We start from the raw sequence: 23,808 nt of genomic DNA, 5'->3' as shown, positions 1-23,808 counted from the left end.
TTAATACATGAGGTTATAACTCCCATGGTTCTAGAGGACAAAAACTGTAGAGGAAGACAGAGACAGCAATACGTTCAACAAATAATTGAGGACGTAGGTTGCAAGTGTTACTCTGAGATGAAGAGGTCGACGGAGCCTACAACATCTGTGTAAATTTCTAGAAATAAGATTTTTGAGAGAAGTTGCCGTTCATTGTAGTGCTTTGTTGACCGAACAGTCTTTCAGAGGTAGACGATGTGGCTATACAGCTAAAATACTTTAGGATATTATTTTTGTATTTTGGACAGATAGAACCGGTAGTACGATTCTGTATTTTTCATGGAACTTGTTTAAGATCTAGAAGGCGATCTTTCAAGTAATATCTGAACTGCGATGGCAGGTACATTGCTGTTCCAGTTTCCAAATTACTCTTTCCTTGCACTATTTTACATTATTCACTCTGTAAATCATATCTGATTTCTCTGTCTCTCCTGAAGGATGGGTATATTCTACGAGGTGCATTCAACTTCTAAGGCCTCCGATTTTTTTTCTAGTTAACTACTCACCCGAAATCGATGAAACTGGCGTTACTTCTCGACGTAATCGCCCTGCAGACGTACACATTTTTCACAACGCTGACTCCATGATTCCATGGCAGCGGCGAAGGCTTCTTTAGGAGTCTGTTTTGACCACTGGAAAATCGCTGAGGCAATAGCAGCACGGCTGGTGAATGTGCGGCCACGGAGAGTGTCTTTCATTGTTGGAAAAAGCGAGAAGTCACTAAGAGCCAGGTCAGGTGAGTAGGGAGCATGAGGAATCACTTCGAAGTTGTTATCATGAAGAAACTGTTGCGTAACGTTAGCTCGATGTGCGGGTGCGTTGTCTTGGTGAAACAGCACATGCGCAGCCCTTCCCGGACGTTTTCGTTGCAGTGCAGGAAGGAATTTGTTCTTCAAAACATTTTCGTAGGATGCACCTGTTACCGTAGTGACCTTTGGAACGCAATGGGTAAGGATTACGCCCTCGCTGTCCCAGAACATGGACACCATCATTTTTTCAGCACTGGCGGTTACCCGAAATTTTTTTGGTGGCGGTGAATCTGTGTGCTTCCATTGAGCTGAATGGCGCTTTGTTTCTGGATTGAAAAATGGCATCCACGTCTCAACCATTGTCACAACCAACGAAAAGAAAGTTCCATTCATGCTGTCGTTGCGCGTCAACATTGCTTGGCAATATGCCACACAGGCAGCCATGTGGTCGTCCGTCAGCATTCGTGGCACCCACCTGGATGACACTTTTCGCATTTTCAGGTCGTCATGCTGGATTGTGTGCACAGAACCCACAGAAAAGCCAACTCTGGAGGCGATCTGTTCAACAGTCATTCGGCGATCCCCCAAAACAATTCTCTCTACTTTCTCGATCATGTCGTCAGACCGGCTTGTGTGGACCTGAGGTTGTTTCGGTTTGTTGTCACACGATGCTGTGCCTTCATTAAACTGTCGCACCCACGAACGCACTTTCGACACATCAGTAACTCCATCACTACATGTCTCCAACTGTCGATGAATTTCAATTGGTTTCACACCACGCAAATTCAGAAAACGAATGATTGCACGCTGTTCAAGTAAGGAAAACGTCACCATTTTAAGTATTTAAAACAGTTCTCATTCTCGCTGCTGGCGGTAAAATTCCATCTGCCGTACGGTGCTGCCATCTCTGGGACGTACTGACAATGAACGTAGCCTCATTTTAAAAAATTGCGCATGATTCTATTTCTTTCCAGGCCGGAGAAAAAAAATCGGAGGCCTTAGAACTTGAATGCACCTCGTACGTACACAGTCATGGCCAGTGAATAGTATTGTGTAAGACGTAGAATTAGTTGCGTGTAGGAAAACTCAGTTTTATCCTGTGGTAAGTATCACACACAAGCACATTTTGAACAATTTTCAGAGAGACTCTTGACAGTTAACGGAACATATGTTTGTCTAATGATGCAGGCCAACAATCTGAGGCGACAGAAGTCGGTCCTCAAAAGCTTGGTTGCTTCCGAGACGAGCCGTATGGCGCAAGTGTCACAGGCTCTCACGAGGGCCGAGGAATCGTTAGCTCGCGAGCAGCGTACCGCAGAACTCCTTCGAAACGTAAGTATAACTCTCTTTTTCGACGATTGTTCTCGCTAGACGTTTTTATCTATAAATGAAAAACTTTACAACAGCGTAGCAATGACCAATATACAGTATCCAGTCGCATTAATGTGGCCACCACTCAGAAGCTTGAATAACCATCTTTTGCAGCGCGAGACGCGCAGGAAGAGAGGCAGTGGCATTCTGAAATGTACCGATAGAAACGTGGAGCCATGCAGAGTCTGTTACCGTGGCCAGCTACGATAGGTTAGGTTTCTCGGTTGAGGATTCTTGGTGCAAATAGCCCGATCGAGTACAGTACTCGACTGGGTTTATAACATGGGCAGTTGGGTGGCCAAAGGAGTATGATAAACTCATCCTGGTGCTGCGAGCTGTGTGACGTTTCGTATGTCCTGCTGGTTGCGGGCTTTCAGAACGACTACGCACCCTCCGACTCATCGTTTTAAAAGTTTTGGCTGGTTTCGTTGTCTAGGGGCTGGGATACGTAGTTGCTGCATTACAGGCCATATAATGCTGAGTCTACAGTATAAGATAGGAATCCACGTATGACTCGAATGGTCGTAGGTTTCTATCACTCGGCAATTGCAAATAAAGAAAGTAACATATAAATTTATAAATGAAAGATTGCATTTAAATAAAATTTGCAGGTATTATTTTAACGACTTTAAATAATGAGTACGATAGTAGAAGTACTTTTGAGAATGCGGTACGTTTCTGACTAACACTTATTGGTGTCGATGGTCCAGCAATTAAATAAAATTTCAGTTGAATAACAGGGAAACGATAGATTCCTACAGCACGTAATTAGTTATGAACAACAACACAGCTCGCGAGATATTCACTTCTAAGCGCACACTACGTCTTCACTGTAGAAGCCACGGAAATCTCACAAGTGCACAAGTCTTCACTCCAAAGTATTTCTATCTGCCGCGACCACGCGCAAACCGCTCCACACTCTCCAAGTCTCTCTCGCGATCGCGCGCCCGCCGCGGCGTCGCGCCCAGCACTCACTCCCGTGTGCTGTGTCGTACTTTTCAGCACTGCCACACTGCCGGAACTACCCGTGTCCTCTTCTCTCGAAATCGCTTCCATCCAGTCTCCCCATTCACGAGAGCTGTGATTGGCTAGAGCGCTCGCACCATGTCTTCAATCCAACGTCCACTCACAAACAAATTTAAACACATACGAAATGCTGGAGTTACATTTAAATACTTGAAATTAAATAAATATTCCTACGGCTGGACCATAAACACGCTCTAACACACATTATTAAATACATAAACAATTAAATAAACATATATCAAAAGAAAAGAAGCAAAAGGAAGGCCAGTAGCGTAATGTCCCTGTGGTTTCTAAAAAACAGTAAATATTCAACCAATTTCTTCATGAATATATATATCGGATATAAACAAAGACATAGTTGAATAAGTACATTTATAAACATGCTGCTACCGTTTTTTCGTGTAACTGCGGAGTACTTATGGCCTGACGCGATCGATAGTAATCGGCCACTTTGACCTCCTATAACTCATGCACTATTCAAGTTAGGGTGCCTGTAATTTATACCACTTTAGGTTTACACTAATAGCTTACTAAAGACACGTCGATCGACGAAATCGGATGAAGCGTTTACATTTTGGGAATTAGTTTCTGGGTGTTACTTGTCTAATTTACAGTCAGATACTAAACTTTAAACAAATGAAGATATTGAAAATCTGATTACACTATCAGAATCGTCGTGCAAATAATGGTAATGTACATGTTTCTTTTTGAGGTATCATGATTCATCTGGCTATTATAAATTTCAATGAGAACTGTGAAATGTTTGCAATTATGGTTTCACAAAGTCCGCCATCTTTGGCACTCCCGGCATAGACATCTCCTTCAGCGACACAAAGCACGGCCCTCGTCACAACGGAATTCCCAGTCACGTGGCTGGACCATGCGCCGGGGCTACCCCTCTCGTCCGGCTACCGTTCACCACCACGTGTTTCCTGCCGGGCCCCGGCTGACCGAGCGGCCCGTGCGTCCACACCAACTTAGCATATTTTCAGGGCGCCACAAGTCACCCGTTACCTCATATGGTAGATGCCGTCGTGCCGAGGAAACACAAACTAGATGTAGGGGTGGACGTGGTCCCAAGGATTGATACAGATTTGAGTTGAGCCACTGTGCTTTCCAGAATGACGAGATCACCCAAGGAAGGCCACAAAAACATTCTACAGACTACAACCCTCCCTCCTTGTTTGCCTACAGATGTTCTATGTCATGCACGCCTACGACCATCTTCCCGCAGCAGCATGAAACTGATTCAAACCACCATCTATCCGATGGATCATAAAACGTAATTGATCTGAAAAAGCTCCTGTCACCACTCAGTAGATACGCAGTTAGGGTATTGGCGTGCAAATCCAGCGTTCGTCGCTGATGAACAGCAATCAGCTGGGGTGCATGAACCAGACGCCTGCCGCGATGGCCTACAAGCATCAGCGTTCGTTGAACTGTCGTTAAGGAGACATTGTTGGACTGTGGGTAAAAATCTGACGAAATTTTGTTCTTAGAACTGATGTCTCAGGAGACAACAACGGTTATAATCCGGCTGGGTATCTAGTCAGACTGAGCTTGGATGATAGATACTGGTACGATACGTCAGTCCGTACTTCTCCAGCTCTACTCCACAGTTCAATAGTCGCAGCAGTTGGCGAGTAGTGGCTTGCCATTCTCTCAGCAATCCATTAGCAGAAGTTTTCGTTGGACAAGAGATCTGCTGAAAATGCTGTCCAGGCCAGCAGCCGAACAGCGTCTTTATCAAGGTAGGTTGTAGCAGCACGAACAACATGTGGTCTTGCGTTATCTTTTTGGAAGAAAACGTCATGGAGGCCTCGAAGATGCTATACAGCCACCAATGTAACGAATGCTGTCCAAATTAGCGGCTACGACAACCAGAACTGGTAGTGTTGTGTACACTATGGCTGTCTATATCATCACGCTATCTACTGGACCCAAATGAAGATGATGAATGCTGCCTTGCAACTTTTATTCTAATAGAGCCTCCACACATGAATATATTTATCGTGATGCTGTACGCAGAATGGGAACTCGTGTGAAACACAACGTTTTGCCACTCCTGTGTATAGTGGTTACCACAATGTAGAGTATACAGGAAGGAAAACAGACGGTGGTTCCTTTGATTTGTATGACGCCAAGCGTTGCGTTCGACGACATGTTGAAACGGAGTTAACGCGAAATATAGCTGCTTACTACTACGACTCGAAACTGACTTTCTTTCGAAATTGAACTAATCCAGCCGACTAAAAAAAAAACTTTTACGAAAGGAAACACTAATGAAACCAGCTGTAGGAAATCATTAGTTAAAAACTTATCACATGAGCTTTTAAATATTGCCTTGCAGCAATTTTATTTTACTCTTTAATTTTTCTTTTCTGGGACTGTGAACTGATAAATCAAGTTCCAATAGAAACAGCTATGCAGGAGTTTCAGTGTCTGCATCAGTGCTGGAATTTTCATTCATGTTTTCATCCTGAAAGTAACCCATAGGAATTACTTTAAATTAAGCCAGTAGGGTGATTAAAATTTAATTTACACAATTGTGTGAATTGGTCCAAGGCGTGTAAGTTCACTGTAGTGAATTCGCGCACTCGGACTTTGCAGCGCGATTTCTCACATATTATCAACACAAAAAAGTCTCTCACAAAATTGCGTCCTGTGCATATTTCCGACTGTAAACAAACGTTGAAGATTGGCATTCTGGCAACACTGTAACCACACGTACGATAGCTGTCAATGTCAGGAGAGAGGCGTACTGGTGTACAGGTGGTGCAGCGAACGGCGTTTGTGTTAGCATGCAAGGGGCGAGCGTTCGAATCTGCAGCGAGGCGTATTTATTTTTATTTGCGAAATGTAATCTGTGTGGTACAGTGTCTTCGTCTTAATCGTCTTACAGCGATTACAATGGGTCTTCTGCAAAACAATTGTGCTTTCGTTCTACCAACACAAAAATAGAATTACTACCGTTTTATTGGTCAGCTGTTAAGAAGTATTTTGTACGTCGTGGGCGCGAATTGTTTCACAACACTGCAGCTATTAGATTTCAAATCAGTTTTCTGTGTATCCTCCCCCAGTGGTCCCATCTATTAGTATCAACTATTATTCTTGCACGATCAGGCTCATTACATTTCGTTGGGGCCTTATGTCACCAGCAGGACTAGGAACGTGCTTTCCAAATGATTTCCAGGCTCGTTACTATGGGATGGTTGGTAGGTTGATTTGTGGGAGGATACCAAACAGCGAGGCCATCGGTCCCGTCGGATTAGGAAGGATGGGGAAGGAAGTCGGCCGTGCCCTTTCAAAGGAACCATTCGGCCATTTGTCTAAAGCGATTTAGGGAGATCACGGAAAACCTCAATCAGGATGACCGGACACGGGTTTAAATCGTTGTCCTCCCGAATGGGAGTCCAGTGTGCTAACCACTGCGCCACCTCACTCGCTACAGTACCCCGGAACCGCTAACTGTGCATATCAGCATTCAGTTTGATAGGCACATGCTGTCTAGTAAGTATCTCCATGTGTTACTATTATTATCGACAGAAACGTGGAAACATTATCGTTAGGTAAAGAGGGTAATTCGAAAACTGACATTTTACAATTATAAGCGCCGGGATGTATCACGCAGAACAAAAGCTGTAACAGAGGCGATGCACGTTAGGTAGAGCAGCACACTGCGACTAGTGACTTGTTTGTACTGCAAGCGCCCTCCCCACTCGCGACCGTGGATATCAAGTTCGCTTTGACATCGACTCAGGGTAGGAGCATTGGGAGGCAGTAGTTTGGATTCCTACCTGTTGCCTGACCGGTTGATTGCATGCAGGTATCGTGCTTTCTCTCAAACTATTTGCCTGACGCACTGGAAGATGTTCCACTTAATGTCCGGCAGAGGTTATAGTTTCAACATAATCGTGTACCTGCACACTTTGGAATTAATGTGCGACGATATTTGGCTAGAACATTTCCAGGGAAACGGCCCGGACGGGGATGTTCAGTTGTATCAAGTCCGCTTTCTCCTGACTTACATCCCCTAGATTTCTGCCTGTGGGAACACTTGAAGGAGCACGTGTATTCTACTTTGCCGACACACGTGGAAGGATTGATAGCGCGTGTTCATGCTGCTCTTGTGTCTGTGGCTGCAGCTATGTTGTGAAGAGTCCAGAGCTCTATGATCCAAAGGGTCGCGCAATATTTGGACGTGCAGATGGGGCCGCTTTGAGCATCTGCTCTGAGAATAACGTATTCTTTCGTAAACATCATGCGGTCATTAATATGTAACTTATTATTGTCTCTGGTTGTTAATGTGTTGCATCTGAGCATACGCACTGCATGTATTATAAATGGGTAGCAGATGTTGAGTTATTTAACTGTGCAACCATCATTAGCATCTCGAAATTGATATTGTTTTTGTAGTTATTCTGACGTATGACAGATCATTCGTTTCAGTTGCCTATTTCTGACTTGTCTGATCACGTTTTTGTTACGTTCACCGTTACAAAACACTGTACTATGTGTATCTCGGATACGTGTGGCTTAAGAAACGTTGCATCTTATAGTAATGTGTGGAAGAACGAAAGTGGCAAATAAAAAAAGTACACCTCAACCCAGAATTGAACACTCGACCTCCTGCATTCTACCCCAAAAAGCTAATTACTGCACTAACTGCCTACCGCTGTTCTGATTTGCTGACAGAAGTAGTTACCGAACATGTGATTACATTGTTGCCAGATAGCAATGTGTAACGTCCATTTACTGACGAAACTATGCCTAGGACGATATTTTGAGAGAGACTTTCTGTATTGCTAGTATGCGAGAAATCGCGCTGCGACGTCCCACTGCGAAGATTTTTCTTCACCCTGAATGTTCAGCTTTTCCACTATGTATAACGTGCTTTTACTGCAACGAACTGTTCACGACTGACTAGGGGAACGTGTCCACTCGTCCTTACCAATCTTATCCAAATTCATGCTGTACACAAGGCTTGGCTACAAATGAAAGTGACGGAAGGGGACTTCCAGATAGCCCAGCGTTTAGAGATACCCGCATTTTTTGCGCGTTCGTGGATTGGGTGAGGTATGAGTCATTTATGATTACGTAAGTCCTAGGAAGCGGCTGGCACAGCAAAAAGAGAGTGGAACGGTTATCCGAGGGTCACGAGGTGGAGACTCATATGTGGAAACTATTTTATCCTTTTTGTTTTCAATTTTTACGTTACTTACAATGGAAATAAAGAGAACTAATGCTAAGTGTACTGTATTTACCAATATTTTCATTAAAGGTATGAAAAGGAAAGGCGAAGACAAAATATAGGACTGATGTGTTGAAGTCCTACGTATAGGAGAAATTTTTTTCTGTTAACTGACTCGTGGCGAAGACTAACAAATCCATAATTATACACTACTAGCCATTAACATTGCTACACCAAGAAGAAATGCAGATGATAAACGGGTATTCATTGGACAAATATATTATACTAGAACTGACATGTTATTACATTTTCACGCAATTTGGATGCATAGATCCTGAGAAATCAGTACCCAGAACAACCACCTCTGGCCGTAGTAACAGCCTTGATACGCATGGGCATTGAGTCAAACAGAGCTTGGAAGGCGTGTATAGGTACAGCTGTCATTTGGAAACATGGAAACATTCTGAAAACACTGATGCTGTTTATCGATTCATCCAAAACTAGTGAGGGAAAAACGCTACCAAGGCCGCTGGAACAGCAACATGATGGGAGACTGCCGTTGGTCACTTCACCGAGATGTTCAGCAAGCGACTCATCGTGGAAAAAGCTACACAAGAAGCTTCAAAGAAAAAAAGAGAAAGAAAATACAAACCAATTCCAGTTGACAAGTGAAACCTCTATTAATACATATCATTGTTTTAAGTAACTTACTGCAAATACAAACCATGCTTTTGTTGTAACAAAGCGTTTCATTAATTTACCCATTTACCGTATAGCATAGGATTTTTATACTATATAATAAAAAGCATATTTCTCAAAAACTATGGCTGATAACAAAAACTAAGGCTAGAATTGGATTCAGCTCATAAAAAACTATAAAAATCAGCTATCAATGTAAAAAAAAAATTTCAAAAAATTTTTTGGTTGGCCTGTGAGGGGGAACAACGGAAAAATTAAATAATGACCTTCAGAAATTTGAACATTTCCCTTCCTAAACATGGAGCTCAAATTTCTCCTAAGTCTTTATAGGTTTCAGAAGCCACAAATGTGAAATAGTAGAATTTATATACACTAGTAAACAAGACGGTTAACGAGCGTAGAATATGGATTGAGAGTAAACCAAAGGATGATAAGAACAGTGGAAAGAAGCAGAAATGAGATTAGCGATAAATTTAACACTAAATTTTGGGGCACTTAGTAGACAAAATGAAGAATTTTTGCTATATTGGCATCGAACTAAATTATCGCAGACGACGCAAGGAGGATATAAAAAGAAGACTAGCACAGACAAATAGAGCTTTGTGGCTGAATGTAGTCCACTAATACCCTCCAAGGAAGAAATTCGTGATAATGTTCGTTTGGAGCACAAAATTATTTAGAAGGGAAACACAGATTATGGGAAAATCGGAAAGGAAGAAAATCGATGCGTTTGAGATGTCATGCGGCAGAAGACGCTGACAGTTTGAGGGATTGATGAGATAGAGATTCCCTGCAGAATCTTCTACCTGAAGAATGCGATATAGACATTCTGGACAGTTATGCCGTTAAAGGATTTGTCATTTGTCATTAAAATGGGAATTACCTTGCAGATGAGTCAGTTACATGTGGATAACATTGGCAATAACAAAGGGCCGAGTGATTTATATTTAAAAAAAATCAAGGAATGATTTTCATGGTGCAACTGTAGAGGATGTAAACTTTTGAGGAAGACAGAGCTTGGCTTATATCAAACATACAACAAAAGATGGAGGACGTGGTGTAAGTGCTACTCTGAGATGTAGAAGTTGGCGAGGGAAAGGAATTCGTTGTGGGCCCCATAAAGCCAATCAGTGTAGTGGTGGCCGCCCTCCTTCCCCTTCCAAAAAAATAAAAAGAAATTAATACTACTTCTTAATCCAATTGAGGGAATCTCTTATTGGGTTTTAGAAGAGAGAGGTTGGGTAAACACAATTTAAAAAATTGTTCAAATGGCTCTGAGCACTATGAGACTTAACATCTATGGTAATCAGTCCCCTACAACTTGGAACTACTTAAACCTAACTAACCTAAGGTCATCACACAACACCCAGTCATCACGAGCAGAGAAAATCTCTGACCCTGCCGGGAATCGAACCCGGGAACCCGGGCGTCGGAAGCGAGAACGCTACCGCACGGCCACGAGCTGCGGACCAAACACAAATAAAACATGTAGTTACATAAGTTTGAATTTTTCTTATTAACACGATAAAGTACGATTGAAATAACAACTGAAGAAGCATGGCTGCACGTAATAACAATATTATATTGTTTCACAGCACTCAGCCCCACTGCACATTTATCCACCCACCACACCACCCTGTCTGAGCACGAGAAGGTGGAAAAGGCGAGAATTGCAAAATCGCCACATTTAAATGGCAGTACAAGCGACCTGCATACGATGTGATTTTATGTTTCACTTATCTCAACAATATAGGTCACAAACAAAACAAATTTTCAGTATTATTTAATTAATTTTTCGTCCCGTACAAAATGTCGGCATACAAACAGACGCAGACAATTTCACAGATCTTCGCACTCACTTTGCCACATAATCGTAACTTATTTAGCTTCGTAATTCAAAAAAAGATGTATCGCACATATATGTCGATCAAGATATTATAGCACTTTTTCAACCTCATTATGGAGATGTGAAAACTCTACCTGAAGAATGCGATGTAGACATCCTGGACAGTTTTGCCGTGAGTCAGTTACATCTGCACGCGCACCGGGACACTTTTGGCTGAAATGGCGGATGGTCTCATAAACAGATCGAAACGGGGTGAAATTTGCCATTACCCTCAAAATGTTTAGGAAACTATCCTCGTAATTCTTTGAAGGACCCATTGAATTCTTCAAACCTCGCGTTTTCTGTAACAGTAGTGCTCTCAGGGAACTGGACTGTGTTTGTCTGAATATATACCTTCAATAACGCAATTTTTTTAATAATTCATCCCCATCAAATCAGAAAAAACTGTTTCTGTCTTACGCTGTGTTACTATGGGCATTGAGCAGTGAAGACTACTTGCAATGCGAGGTCTGTAATACATTCTAGCTGTCGTTCCTCCACTCCTTTTTCTTTCACAAAACAGCGATAACGAGTTATAAATAGAAAAACCGTTCCGGGCATGCACTTTGACTTAATCAGAGTACTGCGCAGTAATACATACAGTATCCATACTCTTCGTTGAGTTCTGTCGAAAACTGTTGCAACTGACAGCGGAATAATTCATGCAATTTCGGAAATTTTCCTATTCATAGCACCAATTTCTTCACGTGCTGGATGGCAGCAAAATTAGCACAAAGTTATTCTTCATGTACTGAATGCCGTCTGTCGATCGTTGTAATTCTTATCTCTTTCATTGTCTACGAAATCTTTAAATTCTTTCTGCATGGAGTTGTAATAGCGTTTCATAGCAAATTTGCAGTGCTCATCGCTAACACTGATGCATACTAACATTGGGAACCCTCATTTCTCTCTTTTGTCATTCCCACTCATTTTTAAACGATTTTAATGACGGTTTGCTAGAATGTCCCTTCTTGTGCAAACATCCACTGAACCTGTGAACATTCTTCATACGATGCAAATGGCGAATGGAAAACAGATCTGACACCACGATTCTCTCGTACTGAGGAGAGCTGCCGACCAAAAAATTCCACACTGGAATACCAAATGGATGGGTTATTGTTAAAAGGTAGTAAGTCCTTTGCTCATATTTTAGAGAAAAAGAAAATAAACATTTTTTATGTGTTACTAAACAGTGCCTTGGTGAAAGTATATACTAAAACGTATACACAGACTTACAATTTGGTACATTTTCGATGCATGATACCTAAAAGGAAATCATAAAAACACTCAATAAAATTTAAAGTATGTTATGCTTAAAATAACGCAGGCTTTCATTAAATGGTGAGTATTATCTGTTGGCCGATATTACAAATAGTTCGTTAATATTATTACATTACAGAGAGTTGTTTTTCTGAACTTTATTCATTATCTCTGAAAGAAACAGAGGCTACGAGCCATTGTAAAAGTTAATCGTAAACGCCCTAGTTTTTTACACTATAAGGCATAAGTTTCTTTAAGTCTTCAGTTCTACAATTTTTGATCGGTATTTTACCTTGTGGATAAGCTTCTTGAATGGGTAAAAATACTTCATTAGATTTCTGGAGGATAAAATTATTCAGGCTTTGAAAACTACCTGACATGTACTCAACTGTTTTTACAATACCTTTGTGTTCATGGGAGTACTCAAAATACTGATATTTGAAAATACTGACGGCACTCTTCCATTTCTTGGAAGGTGTCTTGTTTCAAGAGAGACTGACGATTTATTATGATAAGTAGACAACCAAGCAGAGCACCCAATGATCATGTCGGTCTGCACTGGGGTAACTGTCCCTGGACTTTTTTTCTCAGCATAGCTATAAGCTCGGAAACTGCATATGGAGTTTAGATACGGTCAAATTTCCTAATGGGACATTTTATTATGCTTAATTTTCGATCCCATGCATTGTATGAGTATCCATATAAATGAAAAGAAACTGTTTAATCGTTTTAAACCTGGACATATCGGTTAGGGCAAGACAAACTCTTGACAATGTATGGTTCTTGTTTTACCCGAGACAATTACCTGAAGACAGGTATGGCTCGGTACCTGTCTCGTCTACACGGTTTTTAATGTAGTTCAACAGAAAAGAAGCAGTGTCATCGGGTCCTGTTTTGGGCTAACCTTCAAGGTAGATATAGTAATGGGCTAAATATGTTTTACCGTTGAAAATACAAAAGACGCTCACTGTGAATTGCCTCAAGTAATAAATTTCCTGAACAAGAATCGTCAGTAAACTTACATTTTGCATGTAGTCAAATACAGGGCATAAGATGTTTTATTTTTAATTACTGCATTTAGTGGTTTCATTAAGAGCAGATGCGAATTATTTAGCTAGCTTCATTTGCGCCATTAATTCTACAATCGCGACTGTACTGTTACTCATATCCTATAAATGAGGACCACGTGTTCGCACCTTTTTTCATCACAAGAGCAACAGGTGTCAATTTGTGGTTATTATGAACTTCAGGTTAAAATTTTCTTTGAATTATGTATTAAATAAATAATACTTGGAATTTAAACCAGGATATTTTACTTTACACATGTAATAAATTTTTTGACGGACAGTTCATATAATAAAAACGTGTCGTTTGTATGAGATGCGTAGTGCGTTTTGTACATAGGAATGAGCTTATATGTTCATGTATTTGCAAAATTTTCAGTGTTACGAGCTGTTGAGTGTTAAAAGGGACCAGAGTCACTGACTTAGGTATCTTTTGACATTCACTTCAGAAAACCACTGGCTGTAACACGTAGAAACAAAGTTTGACTGAGGCACTTTTCGACACTCAAACGTGTATAAACCCTTATAGATAGCGAAAATGTAATAATCTTAAAAAGTGAAAAATAAGACTCAGGTATCTTTTAGCAATCACCCGTTCAAATGACAACGTCGAGCTGCACCGAGTACTTCCGGGAAGTTAGGAGCAAAGCTGAGTCAGGCCGAGCCATAGACCGCAAGCGGTTTGCACACCACACCCACATGAAGTCTGCCACACCGTGGCTGCCCCTGCATAAAGGCAGAATAATATTGTTATCTGGCGACTATGGCGGCTAGGAGAGATGTGTCAGTTCATCCTTGTGCTCACGAAATCAGCCCTGAACGATGCGTGCTGTATGAACAGTGGCTCTGCCGTCACAGTTCCACCACTGGGGACCAAACATTGTACCATGCGATGGACCACATCAGAGAAAATGGTCACTTAGTACTTGGCAGTAGCGCGAATGTGTAGAGTGACCTTGGGGTCCATGGAATACCACGATATGGCTTGCCAGTCAGTAACCAATCTTCCACCATATTTCACTCCCACCCTACAATTCCTGATTATGGAGCTCCCTTCGTGTGATGCTGACAAGGTTCGTGAAAGTGACATTCATTTCTGTAGTGACTTTGCAGCTGTCTCTTATTTTTCGCCACAGTCCTCTTCAATGACCGTCTGTCATGATCACTCAACAGGCACTTTCGTCCGCACTGTAACTCAGCAAGTGACGTTTTTCTGTTTTCCTGTGTACGGTGTAAAAGTTCTATATGGTGCCTCTTGAAACACCAAACACATTGCCCAGCTTAGTTATGGAAGCACCCTCCCTGTGAGCACCGACAATCTGCACATATTCGAATTCACTCAGATCTGACATAAAGCATTTTTCAAGTATATAGAATAATATTCTGACCAAAAATGACATCTGCAGCATATTGAAGACATTACACACCGCTGTTCGTGATCAAATACAACATGGTAACCTGCAGGTTGGCTAGCGTGGGTCCGTTTAAATATGCATTACTCGCGATGTGCCATATTTTTGTCCAAGCCATGTTGCTGTCACCTATGTTATAAGTCGTAGGGCAAGGAATAAATGAGTCAACCTCTACCCCTATATAGAGGTAATTCTTGAATCTCAACATCAGCATCAGGGCTTTCTTAACTGCAGTGTCGTATTACACCTGAGACAAATGCCCTTGTTATTTTCGCTATTTCCGTGGCCATACCGGGAACTATGTGCCGAAGCCAAGAAGGGTAGTGGGATGGTGAGGAAGACGAGAGAGAGAGGGGACTGGGAATCATGTCATATCAGCATCAGCACTTCCCTATCTCCAAGGCAATTCCAAGAACCTTGACATCAGCTGCAGCACATCCAGCCATGTGCCAAGGTTATACGGAAGGAGGGTGGAGCAGGGGGAATGGGAGACCGCCACTACCCCCCCCCCCCCCCCCAAACCCGTTCTCCTGCTTAGCAGTCAAATACGACAAAGTGTCTAAATTGCTGAAAATTTCGTGAATTATTTTTGCATTACTGGCTTCCAAACATTCTTTTAGCAACTGGCTCATCTCAGTAAGTTTTATTTGAAGACATATATCATTTGCCATTAAATTTTGGAATGGACAGACATCATATTTCTCCATAAAGACTTAAAAACCAACATTTTCTCGTGAAATACAAATAACGAACTAGGAATTTGTATTTGTTGAAAATGAGTTTTACCTTAAATACTCTCCCGCAAAGCCTGAAAACACAAAATAAAATGACGTCCTGTTTCATGTGCCACTCACCAGAAGATTGTTACGCTGTAGAAAACGAGTGTTCCTGTCTTCAGCAGATGGGTGCAACGTAGAACATGAGCGATGTTCGACCTTTGTACCATGATTTCTTTGAGGTTATTACTGCCTCCAATAGTTGACTGTCTCTAGTTGACTGTTCCGCAGAAACGTGGATAGTTCGTTCTTTGAATCATGAGTAGTGGTTCTCACTGACACGAACAGATGACTCCACTGTAAAAAATGCAAAAGAGTCGTAAATTAATTATTTTCTACTTCTAAGATGTTGAAATGTTCTAAAACCGCTGAAAAATACGTGGATAGTACAAAAAGTGTGATATTTACACCGAGTATCTAGGATCTAGTTGAGGTTAACACCTGAAAAAACGATGTAAGACTCAAATCAAATAAAGTGACGTCACAATACTGCAAAAATATATCTGCAGTATGAAAGAAAGTGTACATTAATTTCCACATATGTACATATTCGCCAAATTAGTGCCCAGAATTCTAAAATATGGACTCCAATGCTAGTTTTCCATATCTAGTAACAGTTGATATTTTAGAAGTTACGTCTAAAAATTTGTCTTAGAACTAACCTGACCAGACTTATAACGTAGAAGAAGACATGTTAGCTAAAATATTATGCTAAACAGACAAATATGGAAACAAACTGATTCTCTGAATGTAATTAGCCCCACTCTTGATGCAGGTCAGAGTACACCCTCAGTGTAAATATTTTCGTATTTAAATTGTTTTCAGGCACAAATTTAGAAGGTACAGTGATAACAAACCATGTTAGTCACTAAAAAAAAGTTTAAACGCTGTTAGATATCGTAAAAATAATCTGATCAGGCTTATAATTGCAGAAAAGACAAGTTACCTAAAATACTGCACTAAGCAGACAAGTACGCAAGGAAAGTGTCACACTGAATCTAACTTAATAGGCCTACACTTGATGTAAGTCACGATACACCCTCACAGTAAATTGTTCTCAAGCACGAGATTAGGAGGGACAAAGATTAGTCACAAGAAAAATATAATACATGGTAATGATTGGCAATCATTGCTACTATTACAATTGACGCACGCCTACTCGAGGCTATATAAATAACAGCAGTTTGCAGTCAAAAGTTTGGTGCAAAGGCTTTCTAAAATCCTTATAAACTGTATTTCCTATAATATTTCCCACATCTACGATGTCAAATATTGTATAAGCCTGCAGAAAACTTCAGCAGTGCGAAAGTGTAATGTTTACATTGACTGTCTAGGACAACTATAGGTTAACTAAAAGAAGAAAAAAAACACTGTAAGCCTCAAATCAACACATATGAAGCCAGAATCTTTCAAAACGCGTCGCAAAATGTAATGTTTAAGTTGCAGCAGTATCTAAATACGTGAAGTGAGTACTCAGTCTGCAGCTGCATTTCTGGAAATCATGGCTCGGGAAAATAAAACCTGTGACCAAGTACACCACCACAAACACACACACAACACAATTGTATTGTTAAGGAAGAAATAAGGTGGTTTTGTTACCAAATGTCACGTAGATTGCAGAAGAACATGGATTGCTCATACATACGCTACCAAAGATGGTAAAAGTGAGAGGTATGACATTTCCAAAGACAATATTAGAGTCTATAACTCAGAAAAACTACTCACCATATACTGTTAGACATCTCACGCTTTACAGACACAAATGAAATTTTTCTGCATGTAAATTTTCTGTTTAACTAATTAAAATACGTGTTTATTATACGATAAGCAACACAGCTACAAAAATTGGATTTCGTACGCCTTGCAAGCACAAAGAACCATCAAATACTCATAACACCAAATGCAAGACTTTGTATGATCACCCTCAATTTATATAAGTGCTTAACAAATGTCGCAACATGTATTTAAGCTTGATTATTCTGGGTATTTGTACATGTGTAGGAGGTAGACCTGCACAGAATGTAAATACGTCCAACTTCCTTTCGAGAACACACCCCGCAATGCAGTTCAATTGTAATCGTTCGGGGACTAGTGTGACCTAAATACAGCACGCAGGGGGCTAGATTAGAATCATTCTATGATTGCCCTCTTGCTACTAAGCAGGGACCAGATGATCTAAGTGAAGCGAGATACTTTTACGCCAGTAATGGTCATGAAACAATGCGTTTCCATTCTGGAGATAGTCTGAAGTATTGGAATGGAAAGGATGACCAATGGACTGCACAAAATCTATGGTTCTGATAGTGATTCGTATAAAAGGCTTTAACTTTGTGGCTACTACCAGTTGAACGAAAAATGCGATTATCGAAGAAAGCGATTTGTTCAATACAAGACTTGAGACGGTTATAACGTCATCCCAGCACTCCAGAATTACTATCTGCAATTAACAGAACGTCACCGTTCATTTTTCAGTCATCTATCCTCCGAATATTATTTTGAACAGGTAGATAACCTGCTGTGTACACCCCTGCCTCGCTGTACTCCGCTAGGTGATCTTCGTAAGTGTCAACTTATTATGTATGTAGCCAACGGCCTTGGCGCAATGGTAGCACCGGTTCCCGTCAGATTACTGCAGTTCAGAGCTGTCCGGTTGCACTAGCACTTGGATGGGTGACCATCCGGTCTGCCGAGCGCTGTTGGCAAGCGGGGTGCACTCAGCCTCTGTGAGGCAAACTGAGGAGCTACTTGATTGAGAATTAGCTGCTCCGCTCTCGGAAACTGACATACGGCCGTGAGAGCGGTGTGCTGCCCACATGCCCCTCCATATCCGCATCCCACGGCGGCCGTTCCGTATCGTTGGGACTTCATTTCCTGTTCGGGAGGAGTTTAGTTTTCATTATGTACGTTATCTAGATGCCAGCAATCAGTTACCTACTTCTTATATTTTTTATGTTTAACCAAAGTATTGTGCTGTGTTCTTGTATTTGTGTCTGTCACCGATGTATTTGTGTTAAAATATCGCATTGTGCTACTTGTTGGTCATTTAAAATGGTTTTATTACTGATATCTCTTAAAATGTAGACGTGAATGGGGTATCTGAAGGAAAAAAAGTCTTCAGAGTTATAGCGAATAGGAATGGGAAGTGCATGTGGTTATGAAAAAAAAATCACGACGTCTTTACTATATAAATAATTTCAATACATGTTGAGGCCTTTGTTTAGCTTGTATAGCAATGGAAGGTACTATAAATGTCAGATCAAAAGCCCAGGATTGAGCAACGTTTTTGGTAATGAATTTATAGATTTTACAATGTGTCCAGACGTTACGCCTGTGGTAAAATGTTCGAATGTGTGTGAATCTTACGGGACTTAATAGCTAAGGTCATCAGCCCCTAAGCTTACACACTACTTAACCTAAATTAACCTAAGGACAAACACACACGCCCATGCCCGAGGGAGGGCTCGAACCTCCGCCGGGACCAGGCGCACAGACCATGACTGCAGCGCGCTAAACCGCTCGGCGCGGCGCCTGTGGTAAAGATTTACCTCTCCTTTGGCTATGGAAAATAGTATTACCTGGTTGGTTACCATGCTGGATCTCATGTTTGATCCTTGTGCAAGACTATCTAGATACGTACACGATGACTTGTATCTTTGTTGTCAACTACTCTGTTTTTGAATATAAGCACATTACTACGACATTTACTGGTGATTTCCCACCTCTATAGCTGCTGCAATCACTTTATTTCGTCTCTGTTTTCTGTGCATTGCGACGAGCATATAATCGTCTCTGCAAACCAGCAATGCCATGATGTCATACTGCAATGTTGCAGTACCATAACTCGTTATTGTGTACACTCATTTCGTTTAAACTTTGCTTACTGGCAGTGAGAACGTGGACGATGTGATTGAGCACTTGACATTAAGCATATATTTCAGTACTAAGGGTTGGTGTTGCGGTATTTGTTTAATTTTACTGCAGTCGAGGGCGGTCATATAAGGTCTTGCGTTATGCGTTAAGCTGCGACCTCCCGCGGCACGAGGCTACTAACATTGACGTGCGGACAGGACATCCGACCTCCCGAGAGACAGCGCTTCGCCACACGGACGAGTTGGTTAACGTGATAAGCGCTCTCAGTGCACTCCAGCGGCCGTTGTCGGCTTTATCTGGCGCGCAGATAAACCAGTTTCTCTACGAAAATGGACGCTCGTAAAATAGTTGCGTTAACTTTGTTAGCGATTGTCGAAGAAGAGCAGAGAAAAGTGCGCAGAAGATTCTTGACTCGTCAATGGCTTTATAACACAGTTCTGTACAACGATCTGAGATACATACTACTAAGAGTTATTCGTTAACTCAACTGAATTTTCATACTATTTTCGGTTTTTGTTCGAATATTGTTAAGGCATAGTGTCTACCAGCAATTTGCACCACCAAAGTATCTATACACTTGCATTTACTAACAAAACTCTGAAACAACGTACTTCATCACATAAATTTCAAGATCGAAATTCGTTTCTTCACTTCATTCGAATAGAAGAGGAGATTTTCTCGAAGCTGATCACCATCCCTGAAAAAATATTTGCTGGCAAGATACGAACATGAGGCATCCCATTAACACAGATATAGGTATATATATTCTGAAGGAAAACAATCGCATCACCAAGAAAGAGTTGTGCGACATAAACGGAAGTTGGTAGGCGTATTCCTATATGCGAAAGACGATGTCTGTTCAAATTTCGCGCCAGTCGAACAAGAGTTTACTTTAAATAAACGCTGTGGCTGTTGTGAGCGTTAGTTCCTCTTGAGGTTGGACGTGGTGAGTTGATGTTAATCAAGAATTCCTTTAGGGTGACAAAGACGCCATTATCAAAACCTCACTGAATTTGAACGACGTCGTGTAGTAGAGCTACGAGAAGATAGATGTTCCATCTGCGATATCGGAGAAAGACTTGGCAGGAATGTAGAAACTGTACATGATTTCTGGCAACGGTAATCAGTAGAATGTACGGTCGCAAGAAGATCGGGCTCAGGACGGTCTCGTGGTACTACCGAGAGGGATGACAATCACATTCTGCCTTATTTCTGGCGATTCATACTGCATCTGCAACAGCAATCTGAGCAGCAGATGGCACCGCGCTGACACAATGAACTTTTGCAAATCGGTTACTTCAAGAACATCTCCAATCCAGGTGTCTTTTAGGGTGCATTCCGCTGACCCCCAACCACCAAAATTTTCGACTTAAGTGATCTCAAGCGAGGGCTCGTTGGAGGGCAGGGTGGAGGTATGTTGTGTTTTCAGATGAAAGCTTGTTCTGTGTCGGTACCACTGATGTCTGTGCGTTGGTTGCGAGGGGCGGTTGAGGCTCTGCAACCAATTTGTCTGTTTGCTAGATACACTGAACTTACACCTGGAGCTATAATCTGAGGTGGGATTCAGTATGACAGCGGGAGGACTCTCGTGGCTATCCCATCTACCATGACTGCAAATTTGTACGTCAGTGTGGTGATTAGACCTGTTGCACTGCCATTCACGAACAATATTCTAAGGGTTGTTTTCCAGCATGCCGCTTTTGTAGCCCAACATGCTCTACAGTGTGTCGACATGTTGCCTCGGACTGCTCGATCACAAGGTCTGTTTCCAGTCGAACACGTGTGGGACATAATCGGACCACAATTCCAGCATAATTCACAAACAGCAGTAACAGTCCCTGTATCGACCGACCAAGTGCAACCGGCATGGAACTCCATCCCCAAAGCGACATCCAGCACCTGTACAAACAATGCATGAACGTCGGAATCAGACTGCTCCCGCTTCATGGTTCCCAAAAAAGTGGTTGAACTTACGTCGGAGGAAGGTCCTTCCATGAGACAATAGCGATTTCATTAACCGTTACCGATATGCCATCGTCTTAAAAAAAATACAGACCCACACACGAAATTCAGCAAGGGTGCACCAAACTATCACACATTGGCTGTGAAGTGACCGTTGGGGAAATTCTGAGGATTTTTGCTGCCCAGTGAGGGAAATTTCGTTTGTTTACATTAGCTGACAGGTGGAAGTAGGCCTCACAGGAAGAAATGAAAACAGCACCAGGGAGAACACTCTACAGAATTTCCTCAGACACAGCTCTGCGAGTTTCAAAACCTCTGTCATTTTAATGCTTGGTTGACCACCTCATTTTTACAGGTGTATGTGTAGATCTCTCTGCAGGATTCTTCTGACATTCTTCTTATACTATTCCAAGGCGGCAGCATGTTTAAGTGCTGCACTTTGGATATTGCTGTACGACGCTTTCATACAAGCCACGATTTCTGGGGCGTTGTTCAGTCCAAGATAGGCCAGTAGATTTTCTTTTCAGTGCGGAACTTGATTCCCTAAAGTTTGTTACCCAAGCTCAAATAGTTTTTCTTTCAGAACTAGGGTATGCCGGCCAGGGTAGCAATCGTAGAATCACCATTACGAATACGGTACACACGAAAAGCTCGATGCTCACCAAGCGAAGCCATTGCGCGTACTGTAAATAGGACGTAATCCTCTAACGCTCGATAACCCCTCTACATCAAATCGCACCAATACTCACACAGAACCATCTCCAAATACGGGAGGCCTTTATGGCGAACCCTTTACATCGTTTCACCAGCATTATAGCAATTAGCTGTCTAAATATATATCTTTTTAATACCTGCAAATTAACTTGTCACTTACACCAGACGTACAGAAAACACAAAATATGCAATTGCAAATGGACTGGCAGCCATCGCCACGAAAGTCGCTCGCAGTATCAAATAAGTCTCTTTGTGTAGTGTTTTTGTTCGCTATTAGGCTACACCAATGTCCAAGAGAACAAAAGGAAGTGTACTAATTATCCCTCCTGGCCGCTACAGCTCTCCTCATCCAATGCAAGAAAAGGTCGTGTTAGTGTTGTTTACGCCGTCTCTTCTAAAGATGTACACTTTCTAGGAATTCTCCCAATAAAGCGAAGCCGACCATTCGCCTTCCCTACAACCCACCTTACGTGCTCGTTCCATTTCGTATCTCTTTGTCATTTTACGCGTAGATGTTTAATCGACGGTACTGTGTAAAGCAGGTCACCACGAATACTTAGGCCGGCCTATGTGGCCGGGCGATTCTAAGCGCTACAGTATGGAACAGAGCGACCGCTACGGTCGCAGGTTCGAATCCTGCCTCGAGTATGGATGTGTGTGATATCCTTAGGTTAGTTAGGTTTAAGTAGTTCTAAGTTCTAGGGGACTAATGACCTTAGGAGGTAAGTCCCATAGTGCTCAGAGCCATTTGAACCATTTGAACTAATACTTATTCGCACACAAAAGGATTATTTTTCCTACTCATCCGTATAAACTTACATTTCTGCACATTTAGAGCAAGGCGCGACTGATCACACCAAATAGAAATTCTGTCCAAATCATCCTGTATCCTCCAACTTTGTACGTCTACTGATCTTTTCACTGATGAGACGTGTATCTCTTACAGGAGAAGACGCAGCTACAAGAAGAGGTGGCGTCGCTGCGCTGCCGGCTGGAGGAGACGACGACGCACGTGAACAATTTGAAGAACACGGTTCTGGCCACGCAAGCCGAGGCGCAGATGCTCGAGTCGGCGCTGACCAGGGAGCGCGAGAAGCTGTTGACGCTGCGAGCCGAGCGCCAGGAGCTGTCGCAGCAGGTAAACACTGTCTTGAAAGCTGTTCGTTTAAAAATGCCTGCCGTGTAAATAATATCGTGTAAGGCCTACTCTGATACTTTTACAACATTTTGTCGTAGTAGAAGGCTTCCTACTGAGTTCTGGTACAATACCTTATGTTGTTGTTGTTGTTGTTGTCTTCAGTCCTGAGACTGGTTTGATGCATGTCTCCGTGCTACTCTATCCTGTGCAAGCTTCTTCATCTCCCAGTACTTGCTGCAACCTACATCCTTCTGAATCTGCTTAGTGTATTCATCTCTTGGTCTCCCTCTACGATTTTTACCCTCCACGCTGCCCTCCAATGCTAAATTTGTGATTCCTTGATGCCTCCGAACATGTCCTACCAACCGGTCCCTTCTACTAATCAAGTTGTGCCACAAACTCCTCCCCAATTCTATTCAATACCTCCTCATTAGTTACGTGATCTACCTACCTAATCTTCAGAATTCTTCTGTAGCACCACATTTCAAAAGCTTCTATTCTCTTCTTGTCCAAACTATTTAGCGTCCATGTTTCACTTCCATACATGGCTACATTCCATACAAATAATTTCAGAAACGACTTCCGGCCACTTAAATCTATACTCGATCTTAAAAAATTTCTCTTCTTCAGAAACGCTTTCCTTGCCATTGCC

At 41.9% G+C, this 23,808-nt stretch overlaps 1 protein-coding gene across 1 annotated transcript in view; it reads left to right on the top strand.

The window, feature by feature from the left end:
* Positions 1 to 23,808, top strand: part of LOC126281910 (trichohyalin) — a 102,242-nt gene that overhangs the window by 31,815 nt on the left and 46,619 nt on the right. Inside the window, exons 3-4 of the mRNA XM_049981235.1 lie at positions 1,977 to 2,120; positions 22,965 to 23,156. Coding sequence (XP_049837192.1) covers positions 1,977 to 2,120; positions 22,965 to 23,156 — 336 coding nt within the window. The remainder of the gene's footprint in view (positions 1 to 1,976; positions 2,121 to 22,964; positions 23,157 to 23,808) is intronic.

The sequence above is a fragment of the Schistocerca gregaria genome, chromosome 7 (genome assembly GCF_023897955.1).
Source record: "Schistocerca gregaria isolate iqSchGreg1 chromosome 7, iqSchGreg1.2, whole genome shotgun sequence".
In the NCBI taxonomy this organism is placed as follows: Eukaryota; Metazoa; Arthropoda; class Insecta; order Orthoptera; family Acrididae; genus Schistocerca; species Schistocerca gregaria.
This window is presented reverse-complemented; position numbering and strand designations above follow the sequence as displayed.